General features: G+C 41.5%; 1 protein-coding gene across 2 annotated transcripts in view; it reads right to left on the bottom strand.

The window, feature by feature from the left end:
- The window catches only part of SLIT3 (slit guidance ligand 3), a 738435-nt gene that overhangs the window by 317225 nt on the left and 396627 nt on the right, over positions 1–24583 (bottom strand). For both annotated transcript variants that reach the window (XM_075009368.1, XM_075009369.1), the window contains exon 5: positions 11702–11773. In XM_075009368.1, the coding sequence (XP_074865469.1) occupies positions 11702–11773 (72 nt within the window). The remainder of the gene's footprint in view (positions 1–11701; positions 11774–24583) is intronic.

Below are 24583 nucleotides of genomic sequence, written 5' to 3'. Positions count from 1 at the left end.
ATCCCCAGGCTTAACCCCTTTCAGCCCCAAACCTGACCACATATCTCACCCAACATGGGAGATGAATCAACCTGTGCTCCCCCAACTCTATTCCCGAGGGCACAACACAGGATGACACAGGATACATCTGACTCCCCTTCAGGTGTTGGCAGGGCAGAGAGCTGCAGAGGAGTCAGTGGCAGTGGCATCTGAAGCTGCAAATGACTCCTTAAGCCACAGGCTGCCAATCCCTGACAGGGAACTCTTATTTTCACTTTGTGGAACACCAATTGGGAAACACTGATCTAGATTATTTTTCGCTAATGTGCTTACAAGAATATCCTGTGGGACTGAGTCAAAAGCTTCAGTAAAGTCAAGACATATCACATCTACAGCTTTCCCCTATCCACCAGGCCTCTAAAACTGTCAAAGAAAGAAAACAGACAGGTTTGTCAAGATGTGGTCTTGACAAATCCATACTGGCTATTTCTTATAAACTTCAAAGTGCCGGCTTGCGTGTAGCTGCAGCTCACCAGCTGGTACTTCGAAGTGCCTGGGCTACTTCAAAGTCCCTTTACTCCTCAAAATTACTTCCACCGCAGCACTTCATTAGTAATCTCCTGACACCCTACTTACTACACTACCTTCAAAGTTGGGAGCTAGTGTACACACAGCCATTATGTTTGCCCTTCTCCTTCACTAATTCCCAAGGCTAGAGTTAGCACACAGTCACAAGTTTAGTGGATATCACTGTGATTTATATACAATATCTTAAATTCAGAATCAGAGGGCTAAGAACCACACAAGAAACAATAATGTAGTAAAAATCTTAAATTCTATATTTTGAGCAGGTAAGTGGGCAGGAGAGGTGTTTAAGGGCATGGACAAGTGATAAATATGTGTTTTTGACACTGCCAGATGTCATCTGCATGGAATAGAAAGCCAGACTGTGAGTTGATGCTTAGGCTCTCAAGTGTATGCAACACGGTGAAGTGGGTCTGTCCCACAAAAGCTCATCACTTAATAAATTATACGGTTAGTTTTGAAGTGCGACCGGACTGCTTTTTTGTTTTGTACAGTAAAGATGGAAAGCTTTATCCAGACAATCTTACCCTGAATCTCTGATAGCAAACACAACACACTCAATTCTCAGAGGAATTATTCTTTGTAACACTTCAACATGAGAAGAAAGAAACACACAACACCTAGTCTTAACCTCTCCTTCATTGCTTTGCACATTATGAGAAAAATCATCTTAAATGCACGCCACATTGTACAGGGAAATGCACATGCTTTTCAATCAATCACATCTTTTTATGATGTAATTGTGAAATACATGGTTTTTGCATTTACAATTAGGGCTAGATCAGATGGTGAAAGCTTAAACAACATATTCATTAAATTAACATATGTATAAGGTGATCTTTCACCAGAGAAAGAGCTAAGTTGATAACATATTATTTTCATAGTACAATAATCCTGCTTTATCATGAAATTTCTTTGAAAGTGAATGTGACAACCACAGGGCTACCTCCTGAATTCATTATGGTCAATATAACAATGAATTGCAATTATAGGAGTTAGAAAGATTTAATTCACAGGAATACTTGGCAAGTAATTGTGAATTTAGATATATGAAGAAAAGAAAACCTTTAAAAGGGTTGTGTTGTAAATAATATGTTCCATTCATCCTTTAAGGATACATGAGACTTTTCTTCATATTATATTATATCGCTAAATGTTTTCGCACCTCTGAAAATACTCAAGGACTTTCAATGTTCAGGATCAAAGCAATGTGGAATCCATTCCACAATTTTTCCCCCTTTTAAATACTTGTATATTGAAAAACATGTAAAATATTATATTTTTCCATATAGACACACTTGTTGGTCAATCTCTGTATACGCACAAGTGTAAGCAGGCAAGGCCCAAGGCTCTTACCTCTCATTTAAGTGATTTTATATTGGTGTAACATTTGACTTAAATATTTACCCCAGATTTTACACCTTCGTAAACCAGTGAACAATCAAACCATTGATTCATTGTCTTCGTCCCCCAAAATTTGAGCAAACTCCAATATTAATGTAATTTTAAATGGGCAAGTTCAACATATAGGAGTCAAGAAATGGAAGTCAGGGTTTTCAAAGGGCCTAGAGTTTAGGCTACCTTGAAAAATCTCAGCGTAAGGTTGTTAAAGTTTCTAATGCATTAGTTAAGATACACTGCACACTAAAACAGAGTTCAGAAACCAATTCATGATCACTTACCTCCATTCCACTTGTGAAATGCCTGCAACATATTGTCATTTCTTCTGCTTTATTCATTATTTTAATTATATAGACTGCTTGTTTGTTTACTTATATCTCCCTCCTTCTCTCCCTCTGGGTTGACAGAACACGCATATTACAACTAGACGCTGTGTTGCTTTATTGTGAAGGGTAAGAAACGTCTAAGCACGGCTCCTACTTTCTGTAAGTGTCCAACTGTCTTAAAAATGAAAATTGAGCTTTTTAAAAAACTTGAGTACCTAACCTGGAAATTCCTGTCATACAAAAAACAAAAACAAACAAACAAACAAAAAACCCCACCCCAATCTGATAAATGTTAATAGAAAGTAAATACAGAGGGGGTACAAACATAGGTCAAGGGAATTAGTTTAATAAATAGAACCAATATTCACAAAAATGTAGTTGAATGCTGTAACATTTTAGATTTTATGGTAATGGTAAAAAAAAAACCGTGCACTCGTTTACAATGGTAGGCAATGCCATGTGAGTGCAACACGGATGGCATAATGCTGTAATAACCATTACTCCCTCTTTTTTCCTTCTGCTAAAGAAGACTATAACTGGAAAGCAGATCACTGACAATTTCCCCAGCACCCTCCCTCCTTTCTGGCCTTCCATCAGATGTCCACAGAAATATTGATCTGCTCTTTCAATTCAGAGAGGCCACCCCCCAGCCCCTCTTTCGAAAGAACACACCAGGAAACACCATAGTTTGAAAAATCTGGCACCACGTAAGACCGCTCTTTCATAAAAAGGGCCCCTGGGGAATCTACAAACACTTTTTTCTGAAAGAATCTTTCAGAAAAATGGCGTTCTTGCTCATCTGGGAGCAGAAGAGAGCTGGTGGACAAAGACACATGCTCTTTTCATTTAATATTGAAAGAATGCATTTTGTGTGCAGATACCCTGTTGTATTTTTGGTAAAACGCCAGCTTTTGAAAAAAAATATTGCTAGAGTAGACATAGCCCATGTGTGGGTGTGTTCATTTATAAAAGCAAGGAATATGCTTCCTCTACTACCTTACAGAAACAACTTTCTTTTAACCTGAGAAAGTGCAAGACCGATCTGGGTAGCAAAGGAAGACAGACTAGTGGGAGTGCACAAAAGGAGTCTTGCTGTCTTTGTTTTCAGACAGCCAGTTCAGAATTCAGTGGACTGGAAACACTTGAGGTATTGATTTTCTGTTCTGCAGGGCTTGCACTGCTGAACGTTCCTAGTAAAAGGAGAATGAAAATCAAAGACACACTGTCATCAGGAGCAGACCAGTAAAGAGGTATCTCAGTTGCACTGTTTCTTTGAGAACTTTGCCATTCCATATTCTGAACTTTGGGATGAGATGGTAGGCAGGTCTCTTCCCAAGACATGCCCTGAAGTAGCCCTGCCTCAGATACTGATACACGAGTCAGCCTCTGTGGTAAGCTAAAAAGATTGCGCTCCTGAACTCTGTGTGAGGTCTTGTTTCCAGACTATGTATCAATTTTTTAGCTCTTTCACTATGACCTCACCATTTTTTCAACATAATTGTAACCAGCGGACACCAGAACTGGGTACAGTATTCCAATATTGAACTCATGAATGCCACAAACACAGGCAAAATAGTTTCCCTATGCTATGCATGACTAACATGTGCACATTCAAGAACAATATTAGCCTTTTTTGCCTCAGCACTGAGAGTTCATAGGTGCACGATGGCCTCAATTTTTTTCAGAATTATTGCTTTCTGGGATACAGTCCCCCATCCTGTAAATATGGCCTGAATTCTTTTTAAACTATTTACTGCAGTTGCTACAGGTATTTCGGGTGGAGCATGCTGTGTTTTTCATGACAGCCATTGTAATTTGCATTATGTTGCATGACCTACAGTGTATATTGCCAACTCAGGGCTCTAAACTAATCTCCTGCTCTTACATATTAAAATAAATCCTTCATAAGGCTCTATACTCTGACCTCTTGCAAAATTTCTTGTTGAAGACAGGGTACTGCACTAATGGACAAATATTCTGATCCAATAGAGCTGTTCCCATGTTCCTGTTAATACAATATATTGTGGTGTTATTTTCCCCATGACATATGGACTGATAATTTGACACCAGTAGGTGTCAAGATTGTGCTACATGCTAAATTGCCAAAATAAAAAAAGGGGAAGTTCAGTCCCAGTTTTCCTGCCTCTTGCTGCCCAAATTCTCCAAAGTGGTTTCAGAAATTTCTTCAAATTTGTGAGGGTAAGCTTAGAAAATGCAATAAAATAGGGTCAATTCAGTCAGGGTGGATGAGGCCACTTATCAGTAGCTAATGTGGAGGTATGAACATCAAGAGGTTCCAACTCTGCCCACATATCTACACCACAGATACCATCACAGGTCCTAAGCACATCAACCAAACCCTGAGGGGCTCTTTCATCTGCACATCTACTAACAGAACATATGCCATCATGTGCTAGCAATGCCGCACTGCAATATACATTGGCCAAACTGGACAGTCTCTATGTAAAAGAATAAATGGACACAAATCAGACATCAGGAATGGTAACACAAAAACCTCAGCTTCAATCTCCCTAGACACTCAGCAACAGATTTAAAAGAAGCAATCCTACTACAAAATAAACTTCTAAAACAGATTCCAAAGAGAAACTGCAGAGCTGCAATTCATTTGCAAATTTTACATCATCTTTCAAGTACTGAACAGAGACTGGGAGTGGATGGCCAATTACAAAAGCAGTTTCTCAGCTCTTGACGTTCACACCTCCACTTTAGCTACTGATAATGGACCACATCTTCCTTGACTGAGCTGACCTGATTTCTCCTCTCTTGATGTTCACAACTCCACATTAACTGCTGATGATGATGGGCCACATCCTCCGTGACTGAATGGACCTTGTGAACTCTGGCCCTCCCCTTGACTGAGACTCCCTCCTTTTCATAGCCTATATAGTTAAGCCCTCCTCTGGAACACACCACTCATGCATCTGATGAAGCGGGTCTTTGCCCATGAAAGCTTATGCTCCAAAATATCTGTTAGTCTATAAGGTGCCTGTAGTGAGCCGGTATGGCCTCCTGCTGACTCAGAGGCAGAGAAGGCTGCGCAGAAGCCCTGGTGGGCGGGCCCGGAGCCAGAACGCCAGTGGCCCACCCCTCAGAGGGCGGGAACTAGAGCCAGAAGGGCCAGGAGCGGGTCTCGGGACCCATTAAAGCCTGGGCCTCCAGGCAGGGAGGGAGCGGTTGCACGAGCTCCCTGGAGCCAGAGGCAAAGGCCCCGCCGCCACCCGGCCGGGCCAGAGGAGCAAGCCCCCAGCGGCCCAGAGCAACCATGGATCCAGATGCCCCAGGGGGACTACCCGGACTTCCCAGACCTGCCAGGACCCTTGCGCCGGTGGAGAGCCCCCCACCTTGGAGGAAACCCCGGGCTCTGCCAGCCCGATGAAGGATAGTGACCACGAGGCCCCTGGAGTGGCCTGCCCTGGAGCTCCAGCAGGCCCCTGCAGCCCCCAGGCCCAGGATTGTCTCAGGCCCACCGTGCTACCGCCTCCAGACTACCCCAATGATGTGGACATGACCGACTGGCCGGAGCCCCCAAAGGTAGATGATTTGGAGGAAGCCGACCCCACGGGACCCGCTGACCAGATGGACTGGGACCTTCCCCCAACGGAGGTGGAGGTAGGAAGTGGCCCGGGGAACGACGCTCCCGAACCCATGGCGTTGTGTTGCGGCCTGGATCCCCACCACCGTGGTTGTGTGTGAGCAACCCACAGGGCCCCGGGCTGCGTCGCAGTGGAGTGGGAGGGCCTGTGACCCCCTACCTCCTCCTTGATGAGGCAAGCCCTCGCTGGGCTTGTGCTCCCAAACTCTTGTGCTGCTGCCCAGCCCCAAACTGAGGGCTGGGCCTGTGCTCTCAAACTGTGAACTGCTGCCCCGCCCTGAACGGAGGGCTGGGCTTGTACTATAAATTGTGAACTGCCGCCCCACCCTGAACTGGGGGCTGGGCTGGTGTTATAACCCTTCTTGGTTGCCGCCCCGCCCTGGGCCAAGGGCTCGGCGTCCCAGGACTCCTACAGTGCCACAGGATTTCTTTGTTTTTGAAGACACAGATTAACTCAGCTACCCCTCTGCAAGCAGTCACAGTCTTCTCTAATAGACCATGGTAGAGACATGATTCAAATATTAATTATAGAGGGAACTTGACAGTACATATGTGACTAAACTACTTATCCAGCTTCCTAAGTGTACTTTCCACCACTGATCTGAACTGTCAATATTGTTGACTCAAACCAGCAGAATTTTGTATTTAGATAAGCCAAGCCCTTTGTACTGTATTCCTGTCTTGTAACATTAAAGATGTTTGTAGAAAGATGTATGTAGGACATTTGCTATGGAGAAGCACTTAAAAGTAGTCTTTGCATGTAGTCTACTGTAAAAAGCCAGATTGACAAGCTAATGAAAAAATTGTTATGTAGAAAGAAGTATTGTCGTGGGCTATCAAAACCATTTTCACCATCATACCTGCCCCCCAAACCACCATGTCCTTGGACTTTGAAACTTCTTTACCCTGCTCATGACATCAATCACACCTTCGCTGGCTGCAACTCTACCACTGTGGGATTATGGTGAGGCTCTCTCATTTCTCTCCCTCTTCCCCATTCCAGCTCATGCCCTTTTCCTTCCCCACCTCACTTATCTTTTCTATCTTTTACCCCCTTCTGTCTAATACGAGTCAGGCTTAGCCAGAGAAGACTCAATATTTTGCAATAGTGATGCTAGTCTATGTATGCTAGAGAGAGAAAACTGAATGAAATGCTCTAAACAGTTCCAGTGGTGGATAAGACCATGCATGTACCTGTATTTTCTAAGCCATGAGACTGCTCAGGAACATGAGAGGGAGAAGCAGCATTTTATAACTTGCTGTTCACCTTGCTCCTCATTTTGTTGCTTGATTTATTTTTTCTGCTTGGAAATTGGATCAGACATTTACAGTAGCAACAGCTCCAGCCCATCTCTACTTACTACTTCTTTTTTCCTCAAAACACAGTTATTAGTACCTTTCATATCATCCAGACAAAGAGGAGTTCCTTCCAAAAACTCACTGCAGCTAATTGTAAAGGGAACAGAAGCATTGCTCTACAATTTACATTTCAAATGCTTTAACAGTTCTTTCTTCTTTTCTGTACCTTTAATAAAAAGGGTTAAAGTAATGCTTAATGGTGTGTTTGTCCGCGTACCACACAGGCTCAAATTTCTGTGCATCAGATTCTGAATTTGGTTTAACACTGTTTAATACTGGACAGTTTACTAACTTTTACTTATTTTGTACAGTCGTGCCCATAAATAGAGTATGTTTGTAGGTCCAATTATTACAACATAATCCCTTCTTTAATTAGGTCATTTTGCGTATAATTGGATGTGTTTCTAAAATTACAATGACAAAAAACCCTTTATTTTCATTTAAGCACACAGCAAAAATATTGTAATTTTTTAGTTTAAAATTGAGATTTATAAATTTGACTTGATTTCTTACTGAAGTTATGTCTAACAATTATATCTTACCTACTCAAAATTTGAAAGCATTAAAACAGTTTTTAGAGATTAATATAGCTTAAGAATTTATATAGTATATTTAGTTAAAATAAAACAAAATTTCTTCTGAAATGTATGTGAAATAGTTAAGAGTAAATTGGGTGGGGATTTTGGGTTGTATGTTTAGGATTTTTGGAGCAGTTTATATACGTATGCATATTATAATAATGCAGATTGACTTCTGTAATAATTGGGACTACATATTTGTCCGAACTGTAAAGTCAGCTGTAAAATATAGGCAGCTGTTTACTGCCACAACAACATGTAACAACAAATGTTATTAAAAAGTAAAACTACCTACCCCTCAAACTTAAATTAGTCCAAACAAAGGGATCTACTACTACTGCTCAAATATGGTGTATAAATCATGCTTAATAAACAACCAACTTTCAGTGCACCTAAGTTAATCCATCAAAACTAGACGTAATTAATAAAAAGTAACACATTCAGCTATTACACCCATTGTGCCATTTACAAGTCATTAAAAACAGCTACTAAACCAATCTTCACCATTATACCTCCCACTCGCTGTCTCTTAGAAGCATGGACCTTTATTATCCTAACAAATGTACTGACCAAACTGGGCAATACAGCCAGACTTACCTGTCATTGTCACCGCTATTAGCTCCAGCTGAGTACCAAACACCACTTGAGATGTGAGGCTGTGTTACATACTCTACACCCTTTTGAGCTTTATTTATTCATCCTATCTTATTTCCCTTTTTTCCCCCCTATTCCTCACCTTTATCCTTCTTTCTAATAAGGTCTGACTTACCTCGCCAAGCTGGTATATTTTAATACATACTGAAAACCTGCAGAAGACCTCTAAAGCTATGCCCTATAACCCCCAAAGCTGGTATAAGTATGCTAGTTCTCACAATGCCTGATAGGATAACCTTCTGTATCTGTGTTTTTCCAGCAGTGAGGTTACATGTAAAAGTCCTCACAAACACAGAAGTCACATTTTCTTTCTCTGCTATTATCTTTTCTTCCTATTTTATATGTGTTTCTCTTGTTTTGTCTTGTTAGGAAAAAAGGATAAAACTTTATCAACAACAGCAATGTTGACAGCCCCTGTCTATCTGAACTAACTTCTTTTCATTTCCCTAAAACCCAATTGCAATCTTCTAATTCCTGAGATTATATTAGTTACAGTTGGGTAGCCAATATCCAGCTGACAAAACAAAAAAAACAATCTATGATGATATGCTCATATGATTCTAGCATAAGGACACTTCTGCACGGAGGGCCTCTAGAAAAGGTGTAGCCACAAGAAGGTGGAATAAGAAATATTTACATGACCATATTCCATTGTATCTTTAGAGAAAGGCAAGGTCCAAACTAATTTAAGGTAATTTTATTACCACAAACAGACAGATTTTAACCTTAAGCAGCATTTATTAGAAACACAGGATGGCTATGCAAATGACTGAAAGAAAACAAACCTGTTCATCCAGGTAATTTCTTCTGCCTAGCAAAACTCATACCATTTTCTCACTGTCTTTTCTCTGGAATTTGTGCTTGATCTGCGTAGCCCTGGCCTATGCTCTGCACTATAATTACCTGTACTCTTTGAATGAAGCTGTGGAATGAAGAACAAAAAAGAACTTCAGCTAACACCATGATGCTGTACCCTTTCGACTTCTCACTGATCTATTCTATTGTTTCCTTTGACCCATATACTTCAGCACATCGTGTGCAATTTACCCAGACTTTTCAGGGTACGATTATGCATTGTTGGCATAGCAGAGTCTCTACACTTAAGAATATGATCTCTACATCTGTTTCTTGTTCAGAACACCAAATGCTGTTTGGGAATTGCTTGTGGGGACTGAGGATAGCTTATATGTTCTTCGACTTTAAACTCCTTTTAGGTCAGTGGTGGATCATCTAGGGTCCGCGGCCCCCTTTTCTGCCTCCCCCACATATCTCTTGTTCACTGGGGTTCTGCACTTTTTACTCTTCCCCCGCCTTTCCAACACCTTTGGAGTACCACAAATGGCCTGATTTGTGCTCTGTCCTCAGTCCCACCCTTCCCTTCCAGAGCTTGAACAGCTCAAGAGGGAATGAACAGAACAGACCAGTTGATCAATGGTCCACTCCCTGTGCCAGTCCTAGTTTCTGTAAGTCAGAAGTTAGGATCATCCATAGCAGGGGGTTCTGGTCCTGACCATCTTGGTTAATAGCCACTCTGAGCTTAAGAAGTACTTCCAGATGTTTGTCTTAGACCAGGGGTTGGCAACCAAAATAGCAAAATGAGCCATTTTTTCCAATTTGGTAAAAAAAACTCAATAATTCAACAGCCGCAATGCATGTGAATACAAGACAGTGCTTAATAAATAACACTACCCATACTTTTTGTAACCGTTATTTTAAGAACAGTGCACACGCAATGATTTGTAATGCCATACACATTTACTTCAGGACATTCACAAACTTTTACATATTCTATTTCCTCATAATTTACATGTGTGTTTATACCATCATCTTCCTGACTTTCACTCCTGAGCCTTCTCTCCCTCTGGAGGACCCTAGGGGGAGTTATCCAGTTTTTCAAGATCACATATAATTTGCTATTTAAATATGAGTCGTTCATTTTAGGGCTTTTAGCCATTCACCAGTTATTGATCATAACCAGAAGGTTTTTTTTTTTTTTTTTTTAAACTTTGCTGTTATAGTGCCAGGAGCCACAAAGAAGTCCTTAAAGAGACCCATGTGGCTCAAGAGCCACAGGTTGCAGACCTGTGCCTTAGACGTACAGTTACGTATAGCTTGATGCTCTAGCAGAGGGTAGCTGGCCTAGAACACTGTGTTTCCTCAGAGAGGGCAGCTTGGGACACCTACTACTGTTGAGTGGTGGAGGTTGGAAGGGATGTCATGCTCCCTTCTTGGTTCCCCAGTAGCAATGCTACATCCTCCAGCTCCGATGCACAGCCTCAGTCAGGGGGCTCCACTTCCTGGCTCTACCACAACTACTGGCCGGGCAGCTCCAAGTGGTGGGGAACTCCTTGGCTGAATCTCTGCCTATGAGCCAATGGAAGGGTATGTCACCACTTCCAGGGAGCCCCCTGAGGCAAGCACCACTTGGAATCTCCACTCATGCCCATTCCCCAACCCACTGCCCTGAGCCCCTTTCCACACCCCCTCTCCTGCTGCTTGGGGTTGGGGGTGGGGTGCAGTGGCCTGAACATGCCCCTGCAGCAGCCAGTGGAATCTACCCAAGGTCTCCTCAAGCTGCTCTGTTGGCCCCTAGGCCAGACACACTAACCACTGTAGACATCATGGAGATCCTGCAAAATCATGGAACCCAGACTTCTGTGACCTCCATGAGAGACTTGCAGCCTTATCTTGATAATATCTCCACTTAGGCCTCTCTTTTCTAAGCTGAGCAGTCCCACTCTTTTTAATTTCTCCTCACATGAAAGCTGTTCCATACCTCATTATTTCAGTTGCCCTTCTCTACCTTTTCCAAGTCTAATTGGTTTAGATGGTGTAACCAGAATTGAATGTGGTATTCTAGGTATTCACACACCAGAGGTGCTGGAAGTAGTCAGATGTCTAGTGATTCTTTCCATAGCTACAGTTTGGTTCAATGGTTGTCAGCAGCCCCATTATGAATTTTTTTCCAGCACTCCTGGCAGAGGTTTACAGTGGCATTATGATATAATCAGTTTTATTACCTATCACTTTCCTGACAGTTTGTAACATTCCGTATGCTTTTTTGATGGCTGCTGCATATTGAGCAGATGTTTTCAGAACATTATCCGTGATGATACCAAGATCTCTTTATTGTGTAGTAATAGCTCACATAAACCACATCATGTTGAATACACGTCACAATAAATACTAAATAAGGCATCACTTACAAGTTCTTCACATCAGTAATTCCTCTGAAGGCCTTTCTTGGGATTCCTTGAATTTGGTTTTCACTTAGATCTCTAAACAAGGGAAGAGGAAAAGGCAGCATATTAACAAAAAGAACACATTTCTCTAAATTGATTTGAAGTAACAGAATATAACCAGTGTGGCAAATCCAGACTTGTTAGATTTTGGTCAAGGAGTCCCAGTATTCCCCTTAAAAATAAGTAGTAGTACTGGTTAAAAATGGCTGTAAACATTTCAAAATGTGTTTGTTACAGGCTGTCATAGTGATCAGTGTATATGAATCACCACCACAATATTTGCAGCACAATTGTGCAACTCAGCTTTATAACCTTTTACTTTTGGTGACAATGTGGCTTTATCCCATTTCTCCCAGGACATGGTATTATACGACTTGCTCAAAATGCAATAAAATTGCCATATTATCTTAAGGGAACTTTAAAATCCTGGGCTTTCCTGTGATCACTTCATCAATTTACATAGACACTGATAACTACAACCTGGATGAACAGAATCATGGAATCAAAATATTATTCATATACATTGCAAAATAAGACAAACAAAAATGTAACTACAGGTTGAACCTCTCTAATTTGGCACTCTCTCGCCCAGCAACATTAGTAATCTGGTATGATTTTAGTTAGCCACACCACCACTTATCATGGATGTGGTCAAGCTTCCTGTGGCCCCATAAAGTTTGTTTCAAGCCACCGGTCCTGGCTCTCAGTGTTTTGTGCTGTTAAGTTGTGCTCCAATTTACTCCTAAATGTCTTCTAAGAGCCCAGTAAGCAATGGAAGTGTTGGTAGCATATTGGACAATATCAGTCTCCTACGGTCTGGCAAATTCTCTCATCTGGCACTGGTGCTAGACAAGAGAAGTTCAACACGTACTTTTATTTAGAACACATGCCCTTTTAATCGGCAGTACAACCCTTTAAGTGGTGCTGTCTGACTATTACTCTCAAATATCTTTGCCCTTAAAAGCATATACAAATTTTTGCATTAGAGGTGGCACAGATAGCAGTGCAGATACTTCATGGTGCCAAGCCTTTAATACAGTTATGTCTACACAGCTGCTGCAAGTGTGTCTTGCAGTCAGGGCTGGCAGATTTGCTATAGTGAGGCATGTGTTATCATGCTTAAAAAACAGAAACATGGATGGATCCAGCTGAAGCACGGATTCTGAATTCTCCAGAAGAAGATGAACTTTGGAGCCAGTCTGAACATCAAAACATCTACACAGCTACTCTTAACACACTAGCGTAAGCCCGTTGACCTAGGCTGTGAAACTTGCTCCCAGCAGCTGGGTAGACATTCCATATAAACTCATATCCATTTGTTGATTACTTTGCTAAACTGTACCAGTTTGCATTGATTTTTTTCATGCTGGCTGCCTGTCAGAAAGCAGAAATTTGGAGGGGTTCAGTTAAAATTGTTCTACCATTTACAGGAAAAAGAGTAAGGGAAAATAAGGTTTTTTTTTAAAATACATGATTAAAAATTCTTAAAAAGGTTTTGCTTTGAAGGTCCAATTTCTCTAAGCTTAGGAGCAACATGCTGGAAACTTGGAAGGGATTACCTGATGTCAGGGATTTGGGTGTCCAGAAAAATTCACCCAAATGTGGCCAGGTCATGAATCTCTGAAAACTATCCTTCACACACATTCAGGAGAGGTTTGTTTAGAGTTTGGCTGTTACATTCTTTGAAGATTCCACCTGCATGGAGCACACTCCATCCCCTCTCAGCTACTACGTACAACTGGACTTTGCATGCACCGTCTGCAGACCATGACTGAGCTTGGCTCATGCAAGACACCCCTGGGAGATTGCTCCTCCTGGCACTGTAGGCTGACACTGAGAAGGAGGCTGTCTCTGGTATTCACAACACTCTCCATGCTGGCATCCAATAAGCAAGAAGAAAAAAAGAGGAGATGGCTTGATTTGAATGCAAAGAAACAAAGCAGGGAGGTGAGATACATCCATTGATGGGGTTAGAGAAATTAAGAGCAGGATGAACAGGAACAGGAGAGGAGCTGGGGATGGGTGAGGAAAGTGATGGGAAGGAGTGCATGGGGAACACACAGAAGCAAAGAAGATAGGAGCAAAGGCAGGAGGGAATAGGACCAGGAGAAGCAAACGTCAGATCCTATTCTATTGTGATCGTTACATTGTGTTCAAATGTTCAGTACAAGAAAAGGAAATTTCCTTGGCATGAGACCTGAAGTCTGGTTCTCAAATGATTATGAAAAGGTAAGTGGCAGGAAACAGAAGGCCTGCCACCAGATATCCTTTTCTTTTAATAGATTATAGATTGCTGTGAGATTCCAAGCCAGTCTCCACCAAATTGGCTTTACTGAACATCAGCCCTGGAATCAGAGCATTTCACGAAAGCTTATGCTGACGTTCCAGGTCAAATCATGTCACCAAGGGCTTTCTTCTGTTTTCCATCAGCGAGAGAGAGAGAGAGAGAGAAGGGGGAGGAGGAGTGTGCTATGTTCTTCACATCAGACTAATTTAATTTATACCAGTCATCCAGTCTACACCAAATTCCTGTAGAAGACACAAGATTTCACTCAGACTTTCACAAAAACATTTTGGATACAAGAGACTTTTTTGAACTAGATCCGAATTCTTTGTGACCTTCCCAATTCATTTGTCACTTACATGTGGCAACTATTTTCTCCCCCAACACCTCCTTTCGTCGGCTGCTTGCCAATGACAAAAACAAAACAAAACAAAACAAATCCTCCCCACCCAACCCCAGCTATTCGAGAATGAACCTTCACCTCAGGAAAACAAATCTACAGCCACCATAGATGGAAGAACAAAGCAAAGGATGTTTCAGACCCACATCAATGTGCATCTTTAGCGGACTGATTTCACAACACCTCTCCTAAACAATTAGCTTTGGTGTTTCAAAGATGTATCGGAGAGGTACTGCTGCTGCGAAAAGAGTGGCAAAGTGTGATTAAGATGTGGAAAGGGTTGAAAGCAAAAGAAGGCAGAGACCAACGTAAAAAAGGTTTTAAAAATAGTGAAATGAGACTAATTCAAAGACATCCAGAAAAAAAATCTTAATATTTTAATATTCAGGTTAAGATTTTTTTTAACTGTGCAGGGCCTAAAATCACCTTCAGAAAACAAAATCCTGCTTTCAAGCAATTCTTTTCACAATGTTAGAGACTAGCGACGCTAGTTTATGCTATCCCTTCCGCTTTCTCCCTATGCCTATGATTTCTCTGCAGTCAAGTAAAAACAGGAGACTGTAGGAAATTCATCCATTTTCTATGACAATCAGCTTGTAAATTGTGTTAATTTTATTTTCCATTGAGACTCTCTTCTGGGTAACAATGCTGCCTCTATAAATCTCTAGGATTGTGTATTGATTTCATAAATACCTCCAGAGATCTGACAAACTGACAGCTTTAATGGTGTTACTGATGTAGCATGGAGAAAAAGTTCAGGGCTGCATGCTTCATTTTATGTAACTGCCCTTTCACAACTATCAGCTTACCTTTTTAAGACATTTACTAATACTGTATTTATCTCTGCTGGATCACAGTACACCAAATCATTGTTAAGCATCTTTTATAAACTAGCACTAGATCTATCCAAAACACTTTACAAAAGATGTCTATAAGGTACAGAAGCTGAATTCTAGCCAATTTGTCACAGAGGTTATTTAGTTTCATTTTTGTCAGTCTCCATCCTTGTATTGTTCTGTAGTAAAGGAATCATCAAAAGCTCTTTTGTGAATATTAACCCGAGAGAGACTACTAGCAAAAACACAAAACAAAACAACACAAAAAGCTTAATAACTATTTGATAGCAGAAACAATGGAAAATAGATAAAATAAGCCATCACAAATGAAAGATCAATTAGAATTTTGGAATAAAAAAATAGCAAATACATTGTTAATCATAATGCAATCCTGAATCCTTACACAGGTGCTTTTACACAACCTGTCTCTAAAAGTGTAACAGGATATAAACCAGTGTCTCTAATTCATACTTTATCACCAAGGAACTTAGGTGAAAATAATTTCATCTTTAGACGAAAAAACAAAATAAGAACCAAAAACACAACACCATGTCGACAGCTGTTTCAGTGCATCAGATATCACTCAACTTGATGGTTTACGAAACATGAAATCTAAGCTGTGTTCCTGAGGCTCCATCTATGAGATAAAATCGAATTTAATTCAGTTACCATGTGACTGTCTTGAATTTACCATGCAACTGTCTTCACTGTAAAGACAGCTTGATTTTGGGTGCACTAATCTCGAGATTACAAAATCGCAGTTACCTGATGGGTATAGAGTCAAGCTTGAATTCAGAAATTTGATTAAATGCAAGTGTGGAAGTGCCACATCTTTAAAGCAAACTTATTAGCTTCCAGGGGTGTCCCATATAAAACCCATAATGCCATTCTAAGTGTTCCACTCTGGCTGCTGCTCTCTAGTAACAGGAAGAGCTTGAATTTCCAAGCAGGAGCAGTGAGCCTTTAGCTGTGGGCTCATGTTAGTACGATAGCCTGAGAAATGGCTTCTTTCTTTCTATGCTGCTAGTGGTATGAGTGCATCTACCCTTTCAAATAGCCCCTGCAGGGAGTTCGCAGCTCTGTCTGTACACTTGCTATTTTTTAATGTGCTGCACCAGATGTCAACTGCACCAGATGTCAACAAGGCTTTGCTGGGGGTCATGCTTGCATAATACACCAAGAAACTTCTTCTCAGCAGTTTATATTTGTGTGCAAACCCTTTTCCCTACCCCACAGGTGCCACACAGTCTGGGTCTTTCCTGCAGTCAGCCACATCAACTGGGGGTTTTGTTGCTGCAGTGGGGAAGTCTCCCACAGCAGTTGATATGGGGGAGGGTGCTTTGTACCACTGGGGAAGGAACAGCTCAACTCGTCACCCACTGACCCCCTCCCCTGACCCATACCTAGGCTTGCTGATGCTGCCAGAGAAAAGTCTTCCTCAGCGGTTAAGGGGCTTGCTGCTGATGGGGGAGGACTACTTCAGCTGGTCATCCCGCAACACCCTGCCCCTCCCCTTGGCTCATACCTGGGCTTGCTGCCACCAGGGGAAAACCAGCAATTCATTTTTTAATGTATAGTCTGGGATGCCGCATGAAGACTCTCCCCAACACCAGTACAGCGTATGGGGAAACCAAAAATGCTTTCTTCCTACGATCTTTGCAATGTAAGAAACATTCAGAGCCCCGCATTATTTTCAGGGATAACATTTCTGCAATGATGGGAGGTGGCATGGCCAGCTGAGAATACAGTCACTGCATCCATGTCAGCAATGTAATGTGTGGGGAAAACAAACATTCTTTCTTCTAATTTTCAGTGTCTTCTGCATTATTTCCAGGAATCGACATATTTTCAGGGATTGGAAGAGGAATGATGAAAATGCAATGAGGGAAGACGACGTCAAGACCAGCGAGCATACCCAGAATGCTATGGGGATGAGGGGACTGTGGGATAGCTTCCCACAATGCACTACTGTAACAGTCAGTGTTAGCCAATGTGTGTGTGGCAGCAACAACTTGACTTTGTGTGAGCACAGTGTGAAGTGAGGATGGTCAAAATCGAACTTATAAATTCCAGATTTAGAAAATCAATATAAATAAATTCAAGTTTATCTTGCAGTGTAGACATCGTATGAGTCCTTGAAAGCTACCTATGAAACATAGTATCCTCAAAATAGGCCATTTCAGAGAGAAACCAGCTAGACCAAAAATCTTAGTTTTCCTGTAGGTACCAGGAATAAAATAATTTCGAGAATGAAGAATTAGATCAAAGCAGAAGCATCTGGACATAGGGTAAACAGGTTGTTTAGCAGAAGAGGTCGTTGAGTGCATAAGATAGGAAATCAGATGTGTCAAGAACAAGGCTAGGATTTGCTCTTGGGGCATGTAAGGTTGTTGTCTTTGTTCTTTCCTATATCATGCACAAGTGCACACCAGTGGGTTGTGAATTCTAAGTGTGCACTAACTGGCCTTGGTAAATCCTGCTAATCCATACTATATATCATTGACTGTGCATTCACGCAGTCCTCCTTCAAACAGTACGTTAACACGCATTAGAAAATGCACACCAGCAGGGTCAACATAAACCAGGTCATGCATGTTATATTGGTGTGCACAAGAATTTACATCGTCCTGGCACACATTCCCACACTTTGTAAACAAGACCTTGGTAACTAAATGATCTAGGTTAGATTATTAAAAATATAAACCTACATGCGTTAAGCTTTTTCTGTTTTATTCCACCTTCTCTGTTTTTATAGATCTTGATTTATTAGGAGATATACTATGACATATGAAAGTTTCACCAATCCATTCACATGGACAATAAACTCTCAACCCAAAGATCCTCTGGGGTCATCAAGAGCCACTGAATCTTGTTTAGATATTTTCTCAGTTTTACAAAAGGTTATGTAAAAAGCACAAATGTAGTACAAACTGAAATTTCATACAATGACATGTTTATACTGCTCTTTGCAGTATACTCTGAAAAGTGACCAGCAGTCATGTAGCACTTTGAAGACCAACAAGTGAGTATAATATTTACATTGCAATTGATTTATTTTGCAGTTTTTCAGTAATAGTATGTTGTGATGCTTTTGTTTTTGTATGTCTGATTACGCAAGCAAACTGAGCTGAGGTGAAAACTGGTTACACAAGACAAAATTGGACTCATGCAAGAGTCTGAGTAGTCTGAAAAGACTGAGAGCCATGGCTTAAGGAAACACTCTGCAACTTTGAAGGGAAGGCACGGAAGAGTAAAGAGTTACTGGAGCCAAATCCCACTCTATCACTCAACTTTAATTTTGCCACCAGGGCATGGGCAAGGCCATCCTCCCTCAGCAAAAAATTTTGCCAAAGGTTGAGTTAGACCTGCCAGTGGAGAAACCACGAGACCAAGAAAGCAACAAAGGCTGGTGGTAGGATTAGGTCACTCACAGCTTTTACAAACATTGAGTTTCTCGAGGACTTGTTGCCAAAATTAGCTATTTTCATTTCACCAATGGGTAAACAGAGGCACAACAGCAAAACAACTTGGCTAAACTGCACAGTATGACTCAGTGGCACAGCGGCTATCTGACAAAATCCAAACGTTGGGCTCCCATTCCCCAGCTCTTCACACTAGACCACACACTCATCTAGACTAGACTTTACACTTGGCATGAGTCAATAAGCTTTCATTTTTCATTTCACTTGCAATGTATTAAAACGCTTGGGACATCAAATAACTACTTGCAAGCATAATGCTTCACACAAAGAGGAAATTCAAGAGTTTTAATAAAAGGATCAGGGAAAATAACACAAAACTCACTGGTATCACTAAGTGGCTCTACAGCCTTGAATAAAGTGCTGTTTTGTAGGGTTCTGCTTTAAAACTCTCTGGTGCAGCAAAGGAGAGATTTCAAATGCCCAGCAACAGATTATACCAGGTCTATATTTTTATTTACTCCCAACGAGGGAAGAGCAACCTAATTCACTTAACTGAAACACTGTCTCTACATAAACCCATTCATATGTTTCTAAATTTAAATTACAGTCTAAGCATTTAAATACCTGCTTAAAAGGTAGCATTTAAATTGCAATGCCATTGTAAAACAAATGCACTTTAAAGAACATCACATACACTGACATGCTTGGAGTTTCACTCCCTCTTTTATTATTTTAATTCTTTGCGTGTTTAAGAGTCATCTGCCAGCTTTTTCTTGTAAGTACACTTGCCAACATTTAAAAACATTCATTTAAAATAGAGAAAAACTGAGAATAAATTGAATTGATAAACATTTATTTCTGTTGAATGATGCTCTTTTATGACTCCTTGTTCTAAGCTGGAATGAAGGACACCACAGAATACAGTAGTATTTAATACAGACTCTGATTTGCCTCTTCTGATGAGAATGCTTAACTGGACACCCATGGCTGGCCCATGCTAGCTGACTCCTGAGCTTGACTGGCCTGTGGGGATGTTTAATGGCTGTGTGTACTTGCAGGTTTAGGTTGCTGGGACATTCCCACCTCATAGGGTTCTGCAGCCCAGTCTCCAGCCCCTCACATGGCAAAAAAAACAGCCCCATAATTTGAGGCCTGGGAGAACAAGTCTGCTGGCTCAGGTCGGCCATGGCTTTTTAATGTAGTACAGACCATACCCAGTGCTTTTTCTTCCTGTTGGAACGCAATGGAAAGGCATTCCAGCACCTTTTTTTTCCCCCTGGGATTGGGCAAATGACTACACTGGGAGCTGCTCTCGGTGGCTCACGCATGGCCAAGCCATGCTGACCCGACAGCTGCTCTGGGCAGCTTGTGCATAGCAGCCGCGAAAGCCGCTCTGGACAGCTTGTGCATGGACAGGCTGCACTGTGCTGGGAGCCAGTCTGAGCAGCTTCACATGGCCAGGCCATGCTGGGAACCACTCTGGGTGGCATGCAAATGGCTGCACTATGCTGGGAGCCACACTGAGTAGGGCACAGGGAGCAGTTCTGGGTGGCTTGTGTATGAAGTAGATGGGGGGCAGTTTGGGGCTGCAGGAGGTTAAGTCTGGGAGAGGAAGGGGGGTGGCTTGAGGCTGCAGGGGGAATTAAGCCTGGGGGTGGGTAAACCTGGGGGTGGGAGGGAAGTGGTTTGGGGCTGCAGGGGAGTTAAGACTGCAGAAAGAAGGGGGAGTGTTAAGATGCCTGGGGATGGTTTGATGCTGTGAGGGGTTAAGCCTCCTTGGGCTTGGAGGTGGGGCAGTCTAGATGTGAAGGGTTCATCTGCCTGCAGGCAGGGTTGGGAGGGGAGGCAGTTGAGTTCTGGAACCTTTTTTTTTCTAAGGGGGAAAACAAACCACTGGACATACTCCAAGAATAAAAAATCAAGAGCGCATGGTCTTCAGCTCAACATACATATGTTGCGATCTGTTACTGAGTGTAAACTAAATCATGAAATATCAGTACAGCTGAAACAAGCAGAAGACCTGGGTAACTTGAGATGGTCTCAATTTTTTTTTAAGTTTTTATCCACAATCTCATTGTTTAATTGCAATAAAGCATTAAAGCCCACATCCAATGACACTTTCAGATTGCTGGAATTAGATCCTGAGCCAAAACTAGATTCATTGGACTGTAGGTGGGCTTGAGAGTGCCAATTAACTAATTCCTCCCACGGGCAATTCACGTGTTTTGTTCACAAAGATCACAAGGATTGCAATGGTTAGCTGTTTCTCCCAGTGCATGTGAGAGCAGGATATGCATGCTGATTTTCACAGAGCATTTCTGGTTTTTGATGCAAGTGACTGGAACAAATGAAACCCAGAAGAATCTCCACCCCTATACTCTATATTCTCCCCCAAGCTGCATTCTCTGTAAGTTGATAGGAAAGCTGCTTTCCAATTTCCTGTCCGATAGTTTCAGAAAGAAAGAGAGAAGATGTTGCCACTATCACATCCCCCTTGGCTAAATAACGGTTAAGAGAGAATGACCATGGGAAAAGGAATTCAAGAAAAACAACACAAAGAAAATAAATTTCTGACTGTTTCTGGTTCAATATATTGTGCAGAGCTGGTTAGGATAATCCCAGGGGTTGCCTTGAAATTTTTCTTTATGTTCTCAATCAATATTTTTACTTTATGAAAATATTCTCACCAATTCCAATACAGGATGAACCTGTGTCATCCAACAACCACCACAATCTGACGTGAGTTTAGTTAGCTGGACAACTGCTTACCATGGATCTGGTCATGTTTTCCAAGTCTCCCAAAAAGCGACCAGTATATTGTGGTGTTATTTAGCTATTATTTACCCATAAATATATTTTACCCCTTCTATGAGCCCAGTAAGCAGTGGAAATATTGGTAATGCAGCTAGACAATATTGAGTTCCATGGGCTGGAAAATTTTCCCATTAGGCACTGGTCAGGTTCCAGCAGTGCCAGATGAGAGAGGTTCAACCTGTACACTCCATACTCTGATAACTAAGGCCCTACCAAATTTACTGTCCAATTTGGTCAATTTCAGAGGCAGAGCATTTTGAAAATAATAAATTGCATGATTTTAACTACTGAAATCGGAAATTTCATGGTGTCGTAATTGGAGGGATCCTGACACAAAAAGGAGCTATGAATTTTGTGTGTGCGTGTGTGCATGCGCTTGCAACATTATTGTAGGAACTGATACAGTACTGCTACTCTTACTGCAATTATTTCTGTGCTGCTGCTGCTGGCAGGGAACTGCCTTCAGAGCTGGTCACCTGATCAACAGCTGCCACTCACCAGCTGCCCAGCTCTGAAGCCAGCATAAATGTCACCCAGAGAGAAAGCCATGCTAGCCTATATAATATCAAAACAGGAAAGCAGTCAAGTAGCACTTTAAAGACTAACAAAATAATTTATTAGGTGAGCTTTCGTGGGACAGACCCACTTCTTCAGACGATAGCCATACCAGAACTGAACAGACTCAATGCCTTAAATATTGAGTCAGTTCTGGTACAGCTATTGTCTGAAGAAGTGGGTCTGTCCCATGAAAGCTCATCTAATAAATTATTTTGTTAGTCTTTAAAGTGCTACTTGACTGCTTTTTTGTTTTAAATGTCACCCAGTTTGAGAAACGTTGGTCTCCTTGGTAAAATTGGCATAGCGCAGGGGTCTGCAACCAAAATAGGGAGAAGAGCCTTTTTTTTTCAAATTCAGTTACAAAATCATAGAACACTAGGACAGGAAGGGCCCTCGAGAGGCCATCGAGTCCAGCCCCCTGCCCCAATGGCAGGACCACGTACGATCTAAACCATCCCAGATAGACATCTGTCTAACCTGTTCTTCAATATCTCCAGTGATGGAGATTCCACTACCTCCCTTGGCAATTTATTCCACTGTTTGACTGCCCTGACAATTAGGAACTTTTTCCTAATGTCCAACCTGAACCTCCCTTGCTGCAGTTTAAGCCCATTGCCTCTTGTTCTATCCTCAGAGGCCAAGAAGAACAAGTTTTCTCCTTCCTCCTTATGACTCCCTTTTAGATACATGAAGAACGTGATCATGTCTCCCCTCAGTCTTCTCTTTTCCAAACTAAACAAGGCCAATTCTTTCAACCTTTTTTCATAGGTCACATTTTCTAGACCTTTAATCATTCTTGTTGCTCTTCTCTGGACCCTCTCTAGTTTCTCCACATCTTTTTTGAACTGCAGTGCCCAGAACTGGACACAACACTCCAGCTGAGGCCTAACCAGCGCAGAGTAGAGCGGAAGAATGACTTCTCGTGTCTTGTTCACAACACACCTGTTAATGCATCCCAGAAGCATGTTTGCTTTTTTTGCAACAGCGTCACACTGTTGACTCATATTTAGCTTGTGGTCCACTATAATCCCTAGATCCCTTTCTGCTGTAGTCACTCCTAGACAGTCTCTCCCCATTCTGTATGTCTGTAACTGATTGTTGCTTCCCAAGTGGAGCACTTTGCATTTGTCCTTATTAAACTTCATCCTATTTACCTCAGACCATTTCTCCAATTTATCCAGATCATTTTGAATTATGACCCTATCCTCCAAAGTAGTCGCAACCCCTCCCAACTTGGTATCATCTGCAAACTTAATAAGCGTACTTTCTTTGCCAATATCTAAATCATTGATGAAGACATTGAACAGAACCAGTCCTAACACAGACCCCTGCGGAACCCCACTTTTTTTACTTTTCCAGCAGGATTGAGAACCATTAAGAACTACTCTCTGGGTGCGGTTATCCAGCCAGTTATGCACCCACCTTATAGTAGCCTCATCTAAATTGTATTTGCCTAGTTTTTTGATAAGAATATCATGAGAGACCATATCAAATGCTTTACTAAAGTCTAGGTAGACAACATCTACCACTTCTCCCCTATCCACAAGGCTCGTTATCCTATCAAAGAAAGCTATCAGATTAGTTTGACAAAATTTATTCTTTACAAATCCATGCTGGCTGTTTCCTATTACCTTACCACCTTCCAAGTGCTTGCAGATAATTTCTTTAATTACCTGCTCCATTATCTTTCCTGGCACTGAAGTTAAGCTGACTGGCCTGTCGTTTCCTGGGTTATTCTTATTTCCCTTTTTATAGATGGGCACTATATTTGCCCTTTTCCAGTCTTCTGGAATCTCTCCTGTCTCCCATGATTTTCCAAAGATGATAGCTAAAGGCTCAGATACCTCCTCTATCAGCTCGTTGAGTATTCTAGGGTGCATTTCATCAGGCCCTGGTGACTTGCAGACATCTAATTTTCCTAAGTGATTTTTAACTTGTTCTTTTTTTATTTCAACTTCTAACCCTACCCCTTTCCCACTAGCATTCACTATGTTGGGCATTCTTTCATCAGACTTCTCAGTGAAGACCGAAACAAAGAAGTCATTGAGCATCTCTGCCATTTCCAAGTTCCCTGTTACTGTTTCTCCCTCCTCACTGACCAATGGCCCTACCCTGTCCCTCGTCTTCCTCTTGTTTCTAATATATTTATAAAAAGCCTTCGTGTTTCCCTTTATGCCTGTAGCTAGTTTGAGCTCATTTTGTGCCTTAGCCTTTGTAATCTTTCTCCTGCATTCTTGTGTTGTTTGCCTATATTCATCCTTTGTAATTTTTCCTTGTTTCCATTTTTTATACAATTCCTTTTTTATTTTGAGATGGTGCAAGATCTCCTGGTTAAGCCAAGGTGGTCTTTTTCCATATTTTCTATCTTTCCTACACAGCGGGATAGCTTGCTTTTGGTCCCTTAATAATGTCAATACTTTAATAATAAAATCAAATAAAATAAAAATAATAAAAACAATAAAATCAATACTTCAAGAGCGACAATGCATGTGAATATGAGACAGTCCTTAATAAATAATGGCAAACCATACT

The sequence above is a fragment of the Carettochelys insculpta genome, chromosome 15 (assembly GCF_033958435.1).
Source record: "Carettochelys insculpta isolate YL-2023 chromosome 15, ASM3395843v1, whole genome shotgun sequence".
Lineage (NCBI taxonomy): Eukaryota > Metazoa > Chordata > Testudines > Carettochelyidae > Carettochelys > Carettochelys insculpta.
The sequence above is the reverse complement of the archived record's forward strand: the minus strand, read 5'-3'. Positions and strand labels throughout refer to the sequence as shown.